This window comes from Ranitomeya variabilis, chromosome 4 (genome assembly GCF_051348905.1).
Source record: "Ranitomeya variabilis isolate aRanVar5 chromosome 4, aRanVar5.hap1, whole genome shotgun sequence".
NCBI lineage: Eukaryota > Metazoa > Chordata > Amphibia > Anura > Dendrobatidae > Ranitomeya > Ranitomeya variabilis.
Window position 1 is genome coordinate 613512130 of NC_135235.1, and position 12969 is coordinate 613525098.

The 12969-nt window shown below is 41.7% G+C and overlaps 1 protein-coding gene across 5 annotated transcripts in view; it reads left to right on the forward strand.

Moving 5' to 3' along the window:
• Window positions 1-12969, forward strand: part of SDK2 (sidekick cell adhesion molecule 2) — an 826128-nt gene that overhangs the window by 778745 nt on the left and 34414 nt on the right. For 3 of the 5 annotated variants that reach the window (XM_077253403.1, XM_077253404.1, XM_077253407.1), the window contains exons 26-34: window positions 2010-2125; window positions 2238-2427; window positions 3531-3629; window positions 3931-4125; window positions 5792-5993; window positions 6265-6368; window positions 7347-7417; window positions 8132-8267; window positions 10629-10685. In XM_077253403.1, the coding sequence (XP_077109518.1) occupies window positions 2010-2125; window positions 2238-2427; window positions 3531-3629; window positions 3931-4125; window positions 5792-5993; window positions 6265-6368; window positions 7347-7417; window positions 8132-8267; window positions 10629-10685 (1170 nt within the window). The remainder of the gene's footprint in view (window positions 1-2009; window positions 2126-2237; window positions 2428-3530; window positions 3630-3930; window positions 4126-5791; window positions 5994-6264; window positions 6369-7346; window positions 7418-8131; window positions 8268-10628; window positions 10686-12969) is intronic. The other 2 variants (XM_077253405.1, XM_077253406.1) reach the window with 1 other exon arrangement.

Below are 12969 nucleotides of genomic sequence, written 5' to 3' on the forward strand. Positions count from 1 at the left end.
CCAAATAAAAAACAAGTGTGGGACTGCACTTTTTTTGCAATTTCACTGCACTTGGAATTTTTTTCCCGTTTTCTAGTACACGACATGGTAAAACCAATGATGTCGTTCAAAAGTACAACTCGTCCCGCAAAAAATAAGCCCTCACATGGCCAAATTGACGGAAAAATAAAAAAGTTATGGCTCTGGGAAGGAGGGTAGCGAAAAACGAACACGGAAAAACGGAAAATCCCAAGGTCATGAGGGGGTTAATAAGTGGGATTTCTTGCCTTATAAATGGGGTTGGGACCATCAGTTGTGTTGTGCAGAAGTCTGGTGGATACACAGCTGAAAGTCCTACTGAATAGACTGTTAAAATTTGTATTATGGCAAGAAAAAAAGCAGCTAAGTAAAGAAAAACGAGTGGCCATCATTACTTTAAGAAATGAAGGTCAGTCAGTCCGAAAAATTGGGAAAACTTTGAAAGTGTCCCCAAGTGCTGTTGCAAAAACATCAAGCGCTACAAAGAAACTGGCTCACATGAGGACCGCCCCAGGAAAGGAAGACCAAGAGTCACCTCTGCTTCTGAGGATAAGTTTATCCGAGTCACCAGCCTCAGAAATCTCAGGTTAACCGCAGCTCAGATTAGAGACCAGGTCAATGCCACACAGAGTTTTAGCAGCAGACACATCTCTACAACAACTGTTAAGAGGAGACTTTGTGCAGCAGGCCTTCATGGCAAAATAGCTGCTAGGAAACCACTGCTAAGCACAGGCAACAAGCAGAAGAGACTTGTTTGTGCTAAAGAACACAAGTAATGGACATTAGGCCAGTGGAAATCTGTGCTTTGGTCTAATGAGTCCAAATTTGAGATCTTTGGTTCTAACCACCGCGTCTTTGTGTGACGCAGAAAAGGTGAACGGATGGACTCTACATGCCTGGTTCCCACCGTGAAGCATGGAGGAGGAGGTGTAATGGTGTGGGGGTGCTTTGCTGGTGACACTGTTGGGGATTTATTCAAAATAGAAGGCATTCTAAACCAGCTTGGCTACCACAGCATCTTGCAGAGGTATGCTGTTCCATCCGGTTTGCGTTTAGTTGGACCATCATTTATTTTTCAACAGGACAATGACCCCAAACACACCTCCAGGCTGTGTAAGGGCTATTTGACCAAGAAGGAGAGTGATGGGGTGCTACGCCAGATGACCTGGCCTCCACAGTCACCAGACCTGAACCCAATTGAGATGGTTTGGGGTGAGCTGGACCGCAGAGCGAAGGCAAAAGGGCCAACAAGTGCTAAGCATCTCTGGGAACTTCTTCAAGATTGTTGGAAGACCATTCTCGGTGACTACCTCTTGAAGCTCATCAACAGAATGCCAAGATTGTGCAAAGCAGTCATCAAAGCATAAGGTGGCTACTTTGAAGAACCTAAAATGTAAGACATATTTTCAGTTGTTTCACACTTTTTTGTTAAGTATATAACAAAATCATAATCAGTGATGGTTTGGGGAGCCATGTCATTTGCTCGTGTAGGTACACTGTGTTTTATGCTTCCCTCCACCAAGAAGCTTTTTGGAGATGGAAATTTAATTCTCCAGCAGGACTTGGCACCTGTCCACACTGCCAAAAGTACCAATACCTGGTTTAAAAACAACAGTATCGATATGCTTGATTGGCCACAAACTCGACAGACCTTAACCCCATAGAGAATCTATGGGGTATTGTCAAGCGGAAGATGAGAGACACTAGACCCAACAATGCAGACGAGCTGAAGGCTGCTATCAAAGTAACCTGGGCTTCCATAACACCTCAGCTGTGCTACAGGCTGACCGCCTCCATGCCACGCTGCATTTATGCAGTAATTGATGCAAAACGAGCTCAGACCAAGTATTGAGTGCATTTACTGAACATACATTTCAGTAGGCCAACATTTCAGATTTTAAAATCATTTTTTGATGATATTCTAATTTAGTGAGAAGCACTTGTATATTGTTCTACATAAGAGTAATTGCACGATCGCGTCTCGTCCTCAGTTCCGTCCTCTGGACCCAGCAATGTCTCCGCTCTGGCCACAACCTCAAGCAGCATCTTGGTTCGTTGGAGCGAAATCCCAGACCCGGATCGTAATGGACTCATCCTGGGTTACAAGGTGACTAGCCTTTCATTATCTTTTTGCAATAAATTTGGTCTTAAATTTGCAATCTGTTTAGCTTTGGGTTCAGGAAAGTCTTGTCGCTTTTTATGACTTTTTCTTTCCGTAGATTCTCTACAAGGAGAAAGATTCGGACAACCCTCCACGGTTTTGGCTGGTGGAAGGTAATGCCTCCCGAAGTGTTCAGCTTACCAACCTCGGAAAGTACGTCCTCTACGAAATCCAGGTCTTAGCTTTCACCCGAATTGGCGATGGAGTACCGAGCACACCAGCAATCCTAGAGAGGACCTTGGATGATGGTAAGATTGTGTTCTGCAGAACACCACCAACTCTCACTACATGTTTTAGACTGTGTGGCGGACTGTGGTATATACACTCACCGGCCACTTTATTAGGTACACCATGCTAGTAACGGGTTGGACCCCTTTTGCCTTCAGAACTGCCTCAATTCTTCGTGGCATAGATTCAACAAGGTGCTGGAAGCATTCCTCAGAGATTTTGGTCCATATTGACATGATGGCATCACACAGTTGCCGCAGATTTGTCGGCTGCACATCCCAAAGATGCTCCATACAAGGCAGGATGGATCCATGCTTTCATGTTATTTACGCCAAATTCTGACCCTACCATCCGAATGTCGCAGCAGAAATCGAGACTCATCAGACCAAGCAACGTTTTTCCAATCTTCTACTGTCCAATTTCGATGAGCTTGTACAAATTGTAGCCTCAGTTTCCTGTTCTTAGCTGAAAGGAGTGGTACCCGGTGTGGTCTTCTGCTGCTGTAGCCCATCTGCCTCAAAGTTCGACGCACTGTGCGTTCAGAGATGCTCTTAGGCCTACCTTGGTTGTAACGGGTGGCGATTTGAGTCACTGTTGCCTTTCTATCAGCTCGAACCAGTCTGCCCATTCTCCTCTGACCTCTGGCATCAACAAGGCATTTCCGCCCACAGAACTGCCGCTCACTGGATTTTTTTTCTTTTTCGGACCATTCTCTGTAAACCCTAGAGATGGTTGTGCGTGAAAATCCCAGTAGATCAGCAGTTTCTGAAATACTCAGACCAGCCCTTCTGGCACCAACAACCATGCCACGTTCAAAGGCACTCAAATCACCTTTCTTCCCCATACTGATGCTCGGTTTGAACTGCAGGAGATTGTCTTGACCATGTCTACATGCCTAAATGCACTGAGTTGCCGCCATGTGATTGGCTGATTAGAAATTAAGTGTTAACAAGAAGTTGGACAGGTGTACCTAATAAAGTGGCCAGTGAGTGTACTATATACCCATAGTACACAGTTTCTGACAGATCTGCACCCAGCCGTCAACTACTGCAGTTTGAACTCTGTATGAGATGAGCGAGAGAAGCCAGATGAATCACGGCTTCATGTTTCTATCTGTTTTTAGTTCCAGGTCACCCAGTGGGAATTCTGTTTCCTGAGGTGAGAACAACCTCTGTCCGCCTCATTTGGCAGACCCCCGCTGCTCCCAACGGTATCATTCTAGGTAAGAACTTTATTTTTTTCACACTAAGATTGAGATCTACAAAAATGTTACTTCTTTTTATTTTAATGGTAGAAAAAATTTGAATAATTAAGAACTATTCAAGGAGATACTTCCTGGCATCGCTCCATCCTGGGTTATCCTCGACCACTTTTTTTTATTACTAAGGAGAAGCAAAAATGTTGCAAATGAACGTGTGCCATAAACGAACAATTTGTTTTACAGTGATAAACTGGGGCAAATTAAATACCTTTTCCCCATAGATTTTGATGCAAACGATATCACATTTTTTTTTACCATACAGCTTATCAGATCACTCACAGATTAAACACGACCAACGCAAACACCGCCACCGTGGAAGTGCTGAATCCGAGCGTCCGGCAGTATACCGCCATGGGGCTCAGACCAGAATCTGTCTACTTGTTTCGAATCACAGCCCAGACCCGTAAGGGATGGGGTGAGGCTGCGGAAGCGCTGGTAGTGACCACCGAAAAGAGAGGTAAGCAAACACCTGACACGGAGTCCAAGAATTAAAGCACCAAGGGCCCGATTCATACTTGTACTTTTTTGGGTGATTTTCACCACCATTTTTGTTTTTTTTTCCAAATCTATTTTAGATGTGCGTGCCTTTCTTTTGTTATGTTTCGCCTATATATATATATATATATATATATATATATATATATATATATTTATATATATATATATATATATAGTATTGGGTGAAGGGTTTGGAGTTTGTAGAGTTTTTCATCTGATTTATCAATTGCGATTTTTTAAAAGTGTTGTATATTTTTGACACCTGAAATGTTAGCATAAAATTTTGCATGATAACAGAACTTGATAAAAATTTATGATCCGCGTGATCCGTTTATGAAGAATTTGGAGCAGAAAATGTCAATGGATATCACATGACAAAAAACAGAAAGTCAATAATCGGGTCCAAAATATAAATCATATTGCTCTAGAGGAGAGGGTCAGTCTTGCAAATCCTAATCAAGACCCTCTCCTCTATATAATCTTGTTAAGAGGTCTTTCAAGCGATTGTCTTTCTTCAAGGAGTATCAAGCCAGAAGCATTTCTTACCTATATCCTGGATAAGTAATAAATTCTAGATCAGTGGAGGTCTGACCCGTCGGACCACCCACAATCACTAAAACAGAGGTCTCCGGTTCCCTTTTTACCTAAGCCGCAGTGCCTTGGCTAGGAGCAGTATGGATGTAGCACCACGGACAGGTGTACACATTGCGGTCCTAATTAAACCAACTGTTTAATTTTTATTTCATAAATCAATAGTACATGTGAAAATAAACAACTTTGTAATATATCTTATCAGAGAAATCTGCTTCTTTCTCCTCCTGGACTGATCATTCTTTTAAGATTCTATGGAGAGTGGAAGAGCTAGAGGCCGACACAGACATTCTGCTGCAAGTTCTCCAGAAATGACAGTCACAGTCTCCATAGAACTTTATGAGCACTAACTGTCATCTCCTATCTCTGTAATAGGGAAGTCTGTATTCACTGGAGACACATTTTACCCAGAAATTGCGAATTTTCAGACTGAAATTTAGTCCAGGAGGAGAAAAAGCAGATTTCTCTAATAAGATATATTATAACGTTTTTTTTATTTTCAAATGTACTATTGATTTATGGAAATAAAAACTAAAATGATGGTTACTCTTTAAAGTCTGTCGAAAACAGCCAAATTCTCATTTGGCAATTAGTTGGACCTCCACTGTTGTAGCATTTATTACCCATCCAGTACTTCTAAGGCTACGTTCACATTTGCGTTGTGCGACGCAGCGATGCAACGCACAACGCAAAGAAAAACGCAACAAAACGCACGCTAAAACGCTGCGTTTTGCGACGCATGCGTCCTTTTTTGCCGAAAGTTGGACGCAAAAAAAATGCAACTTGCTGCGTCCTGTGCGCCCTGACGCGTGCGCCCACAAAAACGCATGTGTCAAAAAACGCATCACAACGTATGTCCATGCGCCCCCATGTTAAATATAGGGGCGCATGACGCATGCGGCGACGCAGCGGCGCCCGACGCTGCGTCGCACAACGCTAATGTGAACGTAGCCTAACAGGTATCATTTTTTATCCTTTTATATGGGATTCTGCATAGATGGCAACGCAGACGCTTATTCTCTTCCCTTTTGCAGAACGTCCTCAGCCCCCCAGTAAGCCCATAGTCCTACAGGAAGACGTAAAGTCCAGAAATGTGCTGCTCTCATGGGAACCAGGAAGCGACGGCCTTTCTCCTGTGCGTTACTATACCATCCAGATGCGAGAACTACCCAAAGGACGATGGGTGGTGCAGTCTTCCTCCGTCAGTCACAATGCCACCTCCGCCGTTATAGACAGGTAGAAAGTCTATTGTAACCTGTTTCCCGCATACACTTTGGTGACAGCCATTGTGTGAACAAGGCCGTTAAGAGAGTTAAGGTCGGGAAAGGTTCTGGTCCATTTTTGGCTTAGAATAAGAGTGTGGTGGCCTGTCTTTGCATTTTTTTAGAATTTTAGTAATGCCAAGATAAAAGACTGACTCTATACCCGACCCAATGTCTGCCACCAAATTATGATTATTTCGGACACACGTAATGATGTCACCATCTTCTTTGTGGTAATATTTTAGGTTAAAACCATTCACGACATACAAATTCCGAGTCAAAGCAACAAATGACATTGGGGACAGTGAATACAGTGCAGAATCGGAGTCCCTAACAACACTGCAAGCTGGTAAGTCACCTGTTAGTCTGAGGAACGGTCTTACTGCATCCATACTATTCAGATGATGCAATCTAAAGTCCCTGATACACAGTAGACTAACGTCAACCAAACCCACCAATATTGATGGGTTCCAACAGCAGTCTAATGTGTATGGGGTACCCCTGACAGATGATGTCATGGAAGATAAGGATCCAACATATCCGATTTTGGATTGTCGATGCTTTTGTTCCCTGGTGATCAGCCACCGCTAGAGATGCCTGGCAACATCTTTCTCATGGAAAACATAGAAGATATAGCCCCCAATATACCGCTATCTAAAGTGTATGGGGGGCTTAAGGCTAGAAGGCTGCTATTCAGCAGGTGGAAGTCAGAGCCTTGCTGTTATTGCCACCTTATCTTATTGGGTGTTAACATGTGCATTGCAGAACCACCAAAATGGATGGAGGTGTTTAAACAGGTAATAAAGAATGTAATAAAATTTCCCCCATCACATAGTTCAAATGACAGCCAGCCTAGTCTCTTATCAGGACGACCTGCAGTCTGAAGAAAAACTGCTCTTGAGACTTGAGTCTCAACTGACAGAGAAGCTGTATAGTAAGCAAAATACACATTTATCCATGACATCAAAAGAAATAAATCTTCTCCTCGACTGACTCAGCACAAAGGATTTTTTTCTCCAGCCTCATTCCTCCTATGCTGCAGCCAGCCAAGATTTATTTCCTTTGATGTCATAGGCCTTCTCCTCAACTCACAGAGGTGGGTTAAGTTTGCTTACGATACAGCTCCTCTGTCAGTTGAGACCTAGGTTTCAGCAGCTGAGTTTCTTTAGACTGCCTCAGAATGAAACGTGACTAGGATGGACTGCTGTTTGAATTATGTGACAGAGGCCATTTTATTACAATATATAACTATATTGCCCTTTTCTGATTAATGGTAATAATTCCAGGTGTTTACCATTTTTAGCAATTTATTTTTCTAATATTCCAGCACCAGATGATGCACCAGCGATTTTATCCGTCACCCCTCAGACAACCACCTCGGTATTAATTCACTGGCAGGTATGTAACACCTTAGATATATTTTTTGCATGGTTTGTCTTACTTCTAGCTGCTGTTCAGGAAATGGATTCATTATTCCAGTTTACCAGCCAATTCAAGGCACAAAGGGGCTGACTATAGTGTTCTTCAGTGGGATGACTGTCAGGAATTATTAGTATGTTCATCGGTATCACGTAGTATTAGACATTGGTATGTTCACACATTATTTTTTCCAGCAGCTTGGAGCAGGTCCCCAGCAAAAAATAACCTGAAAAAAGCTCAGAAATTAATAGAAAAAAACTTTGGAGCAGTTTCTATGTAAAAAGGAGACTTCTGTGCGTTTTTTAACAGCCTCTAGTTTCCCAAAAGGCCAAGCGGTTAAAAAGTGAGCTGTCCATTCTTCAGGTTTTCTGCTTGGAAGTTGTTCGATACTTAACAATGCTAGTCAATGGGAAGGCGGAAAAAAAACGGCAGACATCTTTTGGAGTGTTTTATGAGCGTTTCAGCCAAAAAATTTTTACATTTTATTCATTGCTTAATGAACTATAAAAAACTTTAAAAAACACCAACAAAAAAAACTTCTAAAAAAAAATGTAAAAGAGAAAAAAAAAGTGCTGGAGTTTCCTCAAGTGGTATCCCCTTAAAAACTTGGTCTGTTTCGCCGAGCTGAAAAAACAAACCTTATGTGAACAGACCCTTGCATACAAGTGTGGATGACTCTCTTTATATCTTTAGGCTCCAGCAGAAGACAAAATCAATGGCATCCTTCTAGGCTACCGAATCCGCTACCGTGAACTTGTATATGATGGGATGAGGAGTTTCACTCTGCGAAACATCAACGACCCCAATGCCAAATGGGCAGAGTTAACATGTAAGTAATGACGAACATATTCTGCGCCTTCTCCCAAACAAGTTCCGTCTTCCTTTATGACAACTTTCTTAATATTAACATGTTTCATGTGGCATGTATGTACATAACCCCAAGGGCACAGCTGTGATCAGTGGCTCCCACTTAGCTGCACTGTCTAATGGGAATCTATGGTGAGATCTAAAATCCATCTTCAGTCTCATGAGAGGCTCAGGCTGCTTCTGTGTTTTCCCCCATGCTTTACACTGCAGCTCAGATTATTCAGATTAGCAGCTATTTTTGGAAGATATTGGTTGTGCATTAACAAAATAGATATTTCATTCACATGGATATTAATAAAACTCCTACAAAGTAAAATCACCAACTACAGTGAGTAAACAGCATCACATTACATCCACTGTGAGCCAGAGAGATGATTTGTCACTTGCCATTCTCACCTCCTAAGTGGCACATTAATCTGCATGGTACTTCAGCTAATTAACCGCTCGTTGTAGCTTTTTTCTTCTGTTCTTTATCCATTCTTGTAAATGTGTGCATTAGTTTAGAATTAATGATACAAAATCTAACAAGGCCCCAAACTTGTATTTTATATTCACTGGCAGAGGAACCATTGCACAGGAATAGTTAATACAGTTATGTCACATAAATAATCATAGAATAATAAAATAATAATGTCCCAGTACAGGGATAATGCACACAGAGATGACACAGTACAGAGATAATACACATAGTAATGTCACATAAACAATCATATAATAAGAATAAAGTAATATCACAGTACAGGGATAATGCACACCGTGATGTCACAATATATGAATAATGCATGCAGCAATGACACAGTACAGGGATAATGTACATAGTGATGTCACAGTACAGAAATAATGCACACAGTGGTGTCACAATATATGGATAATGCACACAGCAATGACAGTACAGGGATAATGCACACTGTATTGTCAAAGTACAGAGATAATACACATAGAGATGTCACAGTACAGGGATAATACACACAGTGATGTCACAGTACAGGGATAATACACACAGTGATGTCACAGTACAGGGATAGTAAACACAGTGATGTCACAGTACAGGGATAAGAAACACAGTGATGTCACAGTACAGAAATAATACACACGGAGAAGCCAAAGGACAGATATAATGCACATAGTGATGTCACAGTACAATGAAAATAAACACTAATGTCACAGTACAGGGATATTATACACAGTGATGTCACAGTACAGGGATATTATACACAGTGATGTCACAGTACAGGGATACTATACACAGTGATGTCACACTACAGGAATAATGTACACGGCAATGTCTCAGTACAGAGATAATTAACATTAATGTAACAGGACAGTGCACACAGTGATGTAACAGTATAGTGATAGGTTTTTAGTGCAGGTTAGCAAAAACAAACAACAGCTACCATCTGTCCATGGCCGCAGCACAGCACTGTGTTCTGTATGAGGACGATTATTGGAGTCATATATTTGAGATTAGTTATGCGACCTCTAAATGTCCATTACAAGCGTGTTACTATGACATCACATCGTGTCCTGCTGTCAGTGATAACGTCCCGAAGAATAAATACCGGTCCTGGCAGAGTCCCCTGACGCTGCGGTGTCTTGTCCCAGCACATCCGCCTCTGCTGAATTCATTCCAGGAGATAGGAGGTACCCGTCATGTAGTGGCTGCATCATCTGGAGAGCCTGCGACTATCTGACCTCAGCGAGGAAATGTGTGCAGTGAATATACCAGAGGACGTCTCTGAATAATGGAGATCAGATATCTGCCGGAAAGACAAAGAAATAAAAGAGCAGTCGCATTATTCTAAGCATTGTCATTCAAGGGCGGCTGGACGAGATTGTGTCGGTGACACCAGTTTAGCGTTACCCTACCTGAATTTGTGGGAAGGGTCACAATCGAATATATATATATGAATTCATTATGCACTATTGAGAGTTGTTGGGAGGCAGAATATCAGATATTCCGGATTATTAGGTGACAACCATGACGGGTGCCATTGCAGGACCTCCAGAAATGTTGTCCCTTTCCACCTCCCAAAAGTGAGGGACCTGGCAAAACGGATTAGGAGAAATCTGAAATTGCCATTAATAGCCCAAAATTCAGACCTGACTATCAAAAAAAAAAAAAGTTCATCGCATGCAAGGTGAAACCTCCGGGTCAGTCGTGCACACAGCCGTCCCTATAAAGGCTCCATACTGTCTGTACGGAATTGTATGTTGTGTCCATGTGTCGGCATGTTGTGTTCATTGTGTACTAACGGCTCTCCTGCCCCTGCTCTTTACCCCCCATCTTGCCCCAATTCCTCCATCTTCTTCCCAATCTGCCCAGCTGCCTACATGGTCCGGAACCTGAGTGAACCGTCTCTCACCCAGTACGAGTTGGACAGTAAGTGTGGTCCTGACTGATATAATGATGCCTTAATAATGATGTGGCATCAGACATGAGACAAAACTGAACATTCCTCAATGAGTAGGAATCCGGCATTGTCTCTTCTTCCGTCTTATTACCCACTCGGGGTATATTCGCATATGGCCGATTGGTTGCAGACATTTCTACAACCATCCTGTTTATCCTACTGGTTCTTGCAAAAATCCACGTGCTGCCCACAAAACAATACCATCCAAATGAATGGAAGTGATTCAACAAATCGTTCCCGTGTGAATATACCCCAGCTAGATAGGTGACAACCAATATGGTTACTAATCACATTATCCAAAATTTGCCTAGCTAAGTGGTGATATTGGAATAACGGGTACATCACTGTATACAGCTGAAACTAGAAGTTTACATACATTATATAAAAAGACACATCTGCGTGTTTTTCTCAATATCTGACATGAAATCAGAATAAACCTTCCCCGTTTTAGGTCAATTAGGATTACCATAATTATTAATATTTGCCAAATGCCAGAATAATGAGACAGAGAAGGATTTAAGGCATTTTTATTAATTCTGCAAAGTCAAAAGTTTACATCCATTTCATTAGTATTTGGTACCATTGCCCTTAAACTGAATGACTTCGGTCAAACGTTTGGAATATCGTTCCACAAGCTTCTCACAATAGTTGGTCGGAATTTGGGCCCAATCCTTCTGACAAAACTGGTGTAACTGATCCAGGTTTGTAGGTCGCCTTGCTCGCACCTGCCTTTTCAGCTTTGCCTATAAATTTTCAATAGGATTGAGATCAGGGCTTTGTGATGGCCACTCCAAAACACTGACTTTGCTATCCTTACGCCACTTTGTTACCATTTTGGCAGTATGCTTCGGGTCATTATGCATTTGGAAGACCCATTTCCACCCAAGATTTAACTTCCTGGCTGATGTCTTGAGATGTTGCTTCAGTATTGCCATGTAATCTTTTTTTCTCATGATGCCATCTATTTTGTGAAGTCCACCAGTCCCTCCTGCAGCAAAACAACCCACAACATGAAGCTGCCACCCCCGTGTTTCACAGTTGGGATGGTGTTCTTAGGCTTCCAAGCTTCTCCCTTTTTCCTGCAAATGTAACGATGGCCATTATACCCAAAAAGTTCCATTTTAGTTTCATCAAAAAATTAAGGTCTATGTTCCTGTGTGCATTTGCATACATGAATCTGGCTTTTTTGTGTTTCTCTTTTGGAGTAATGGCTTCTACCTGGCAGAGTGGCCTTTCAGCCCATGCTGATACAGTACTCGTTTCACTGTGGATATTGACGCAATCTTACCAGCTTCCACCATCATCTTCACAAGATCTTTTGTTTTGGTCCTTTGGTTGATATGCACATGTCGGACCAAAGCACATTCATCTCTGGGACACAGAACCCGTCTCCTTCCTGAGCAGTATGATGGCTGGATGGATGATCTTGTTTGTACTTGTGTATAATTGTTTGTACAGATGAACGAGGCTCCTTCAGGTATCTTGAAATTGTACCCAAGGATGAGCCAGACTTGTCCACAATTCTCTTCCTGATAACTTGGGTGATTATTTTGAGACTTTCCCATGATGCTACACAAAGAAGCAGTGTGTTTCAGGTGTGCATTAAAATACATCCACAGGCATGTCTCTAATTAACTCAGATGTTGCTAAAAAAAACCTATCAGAAGCTTCCAAACACATGACATAATCATATGGGCAGTCCAGAATTGCTTAAAGGCATAGTAATCTCAGTGTATGGAAACCTTTGACTTTGCAGTAAGTAATAAAAATGCATTAAACATTCTCTCTCTCTCATTATTCTGGCATTTGGCAAATAGTAATGATTATGGTAATCCTAGTTGACCTAAAACGGGAAAAGTTTATTCTGATTTCATGTCAGATATTGAGAAAAATATGCATATGTGTCTTTTTATATAGTGTTTGTAAACTTCTGGTTTCAACTGTATGTTTGACGATTTTCCAATTAGTAGTATAGGAAAAGCTGTTTGATGACCGCTGAGATCGGTAATTACAGCCATATTATCTTATGCACACAGAGTTTTTGGAGGAGATTTAGTCTATGTTCCCACGATGAGCTTTTGGGGAGTTTTTTTGGAAATATGCAAGTGATCTATTTTATTTAAAGGGTGCAAAAATAGCGCAGAAAATCCGCAAAGTCAAAAACTCACCAAAAGCTCATTGTGGAAACATAGCCTTATTGAGTAGAAATGGCTATGTGCACACAGAGGTTTGAGTAGTTTTTTGGAGCAGAAA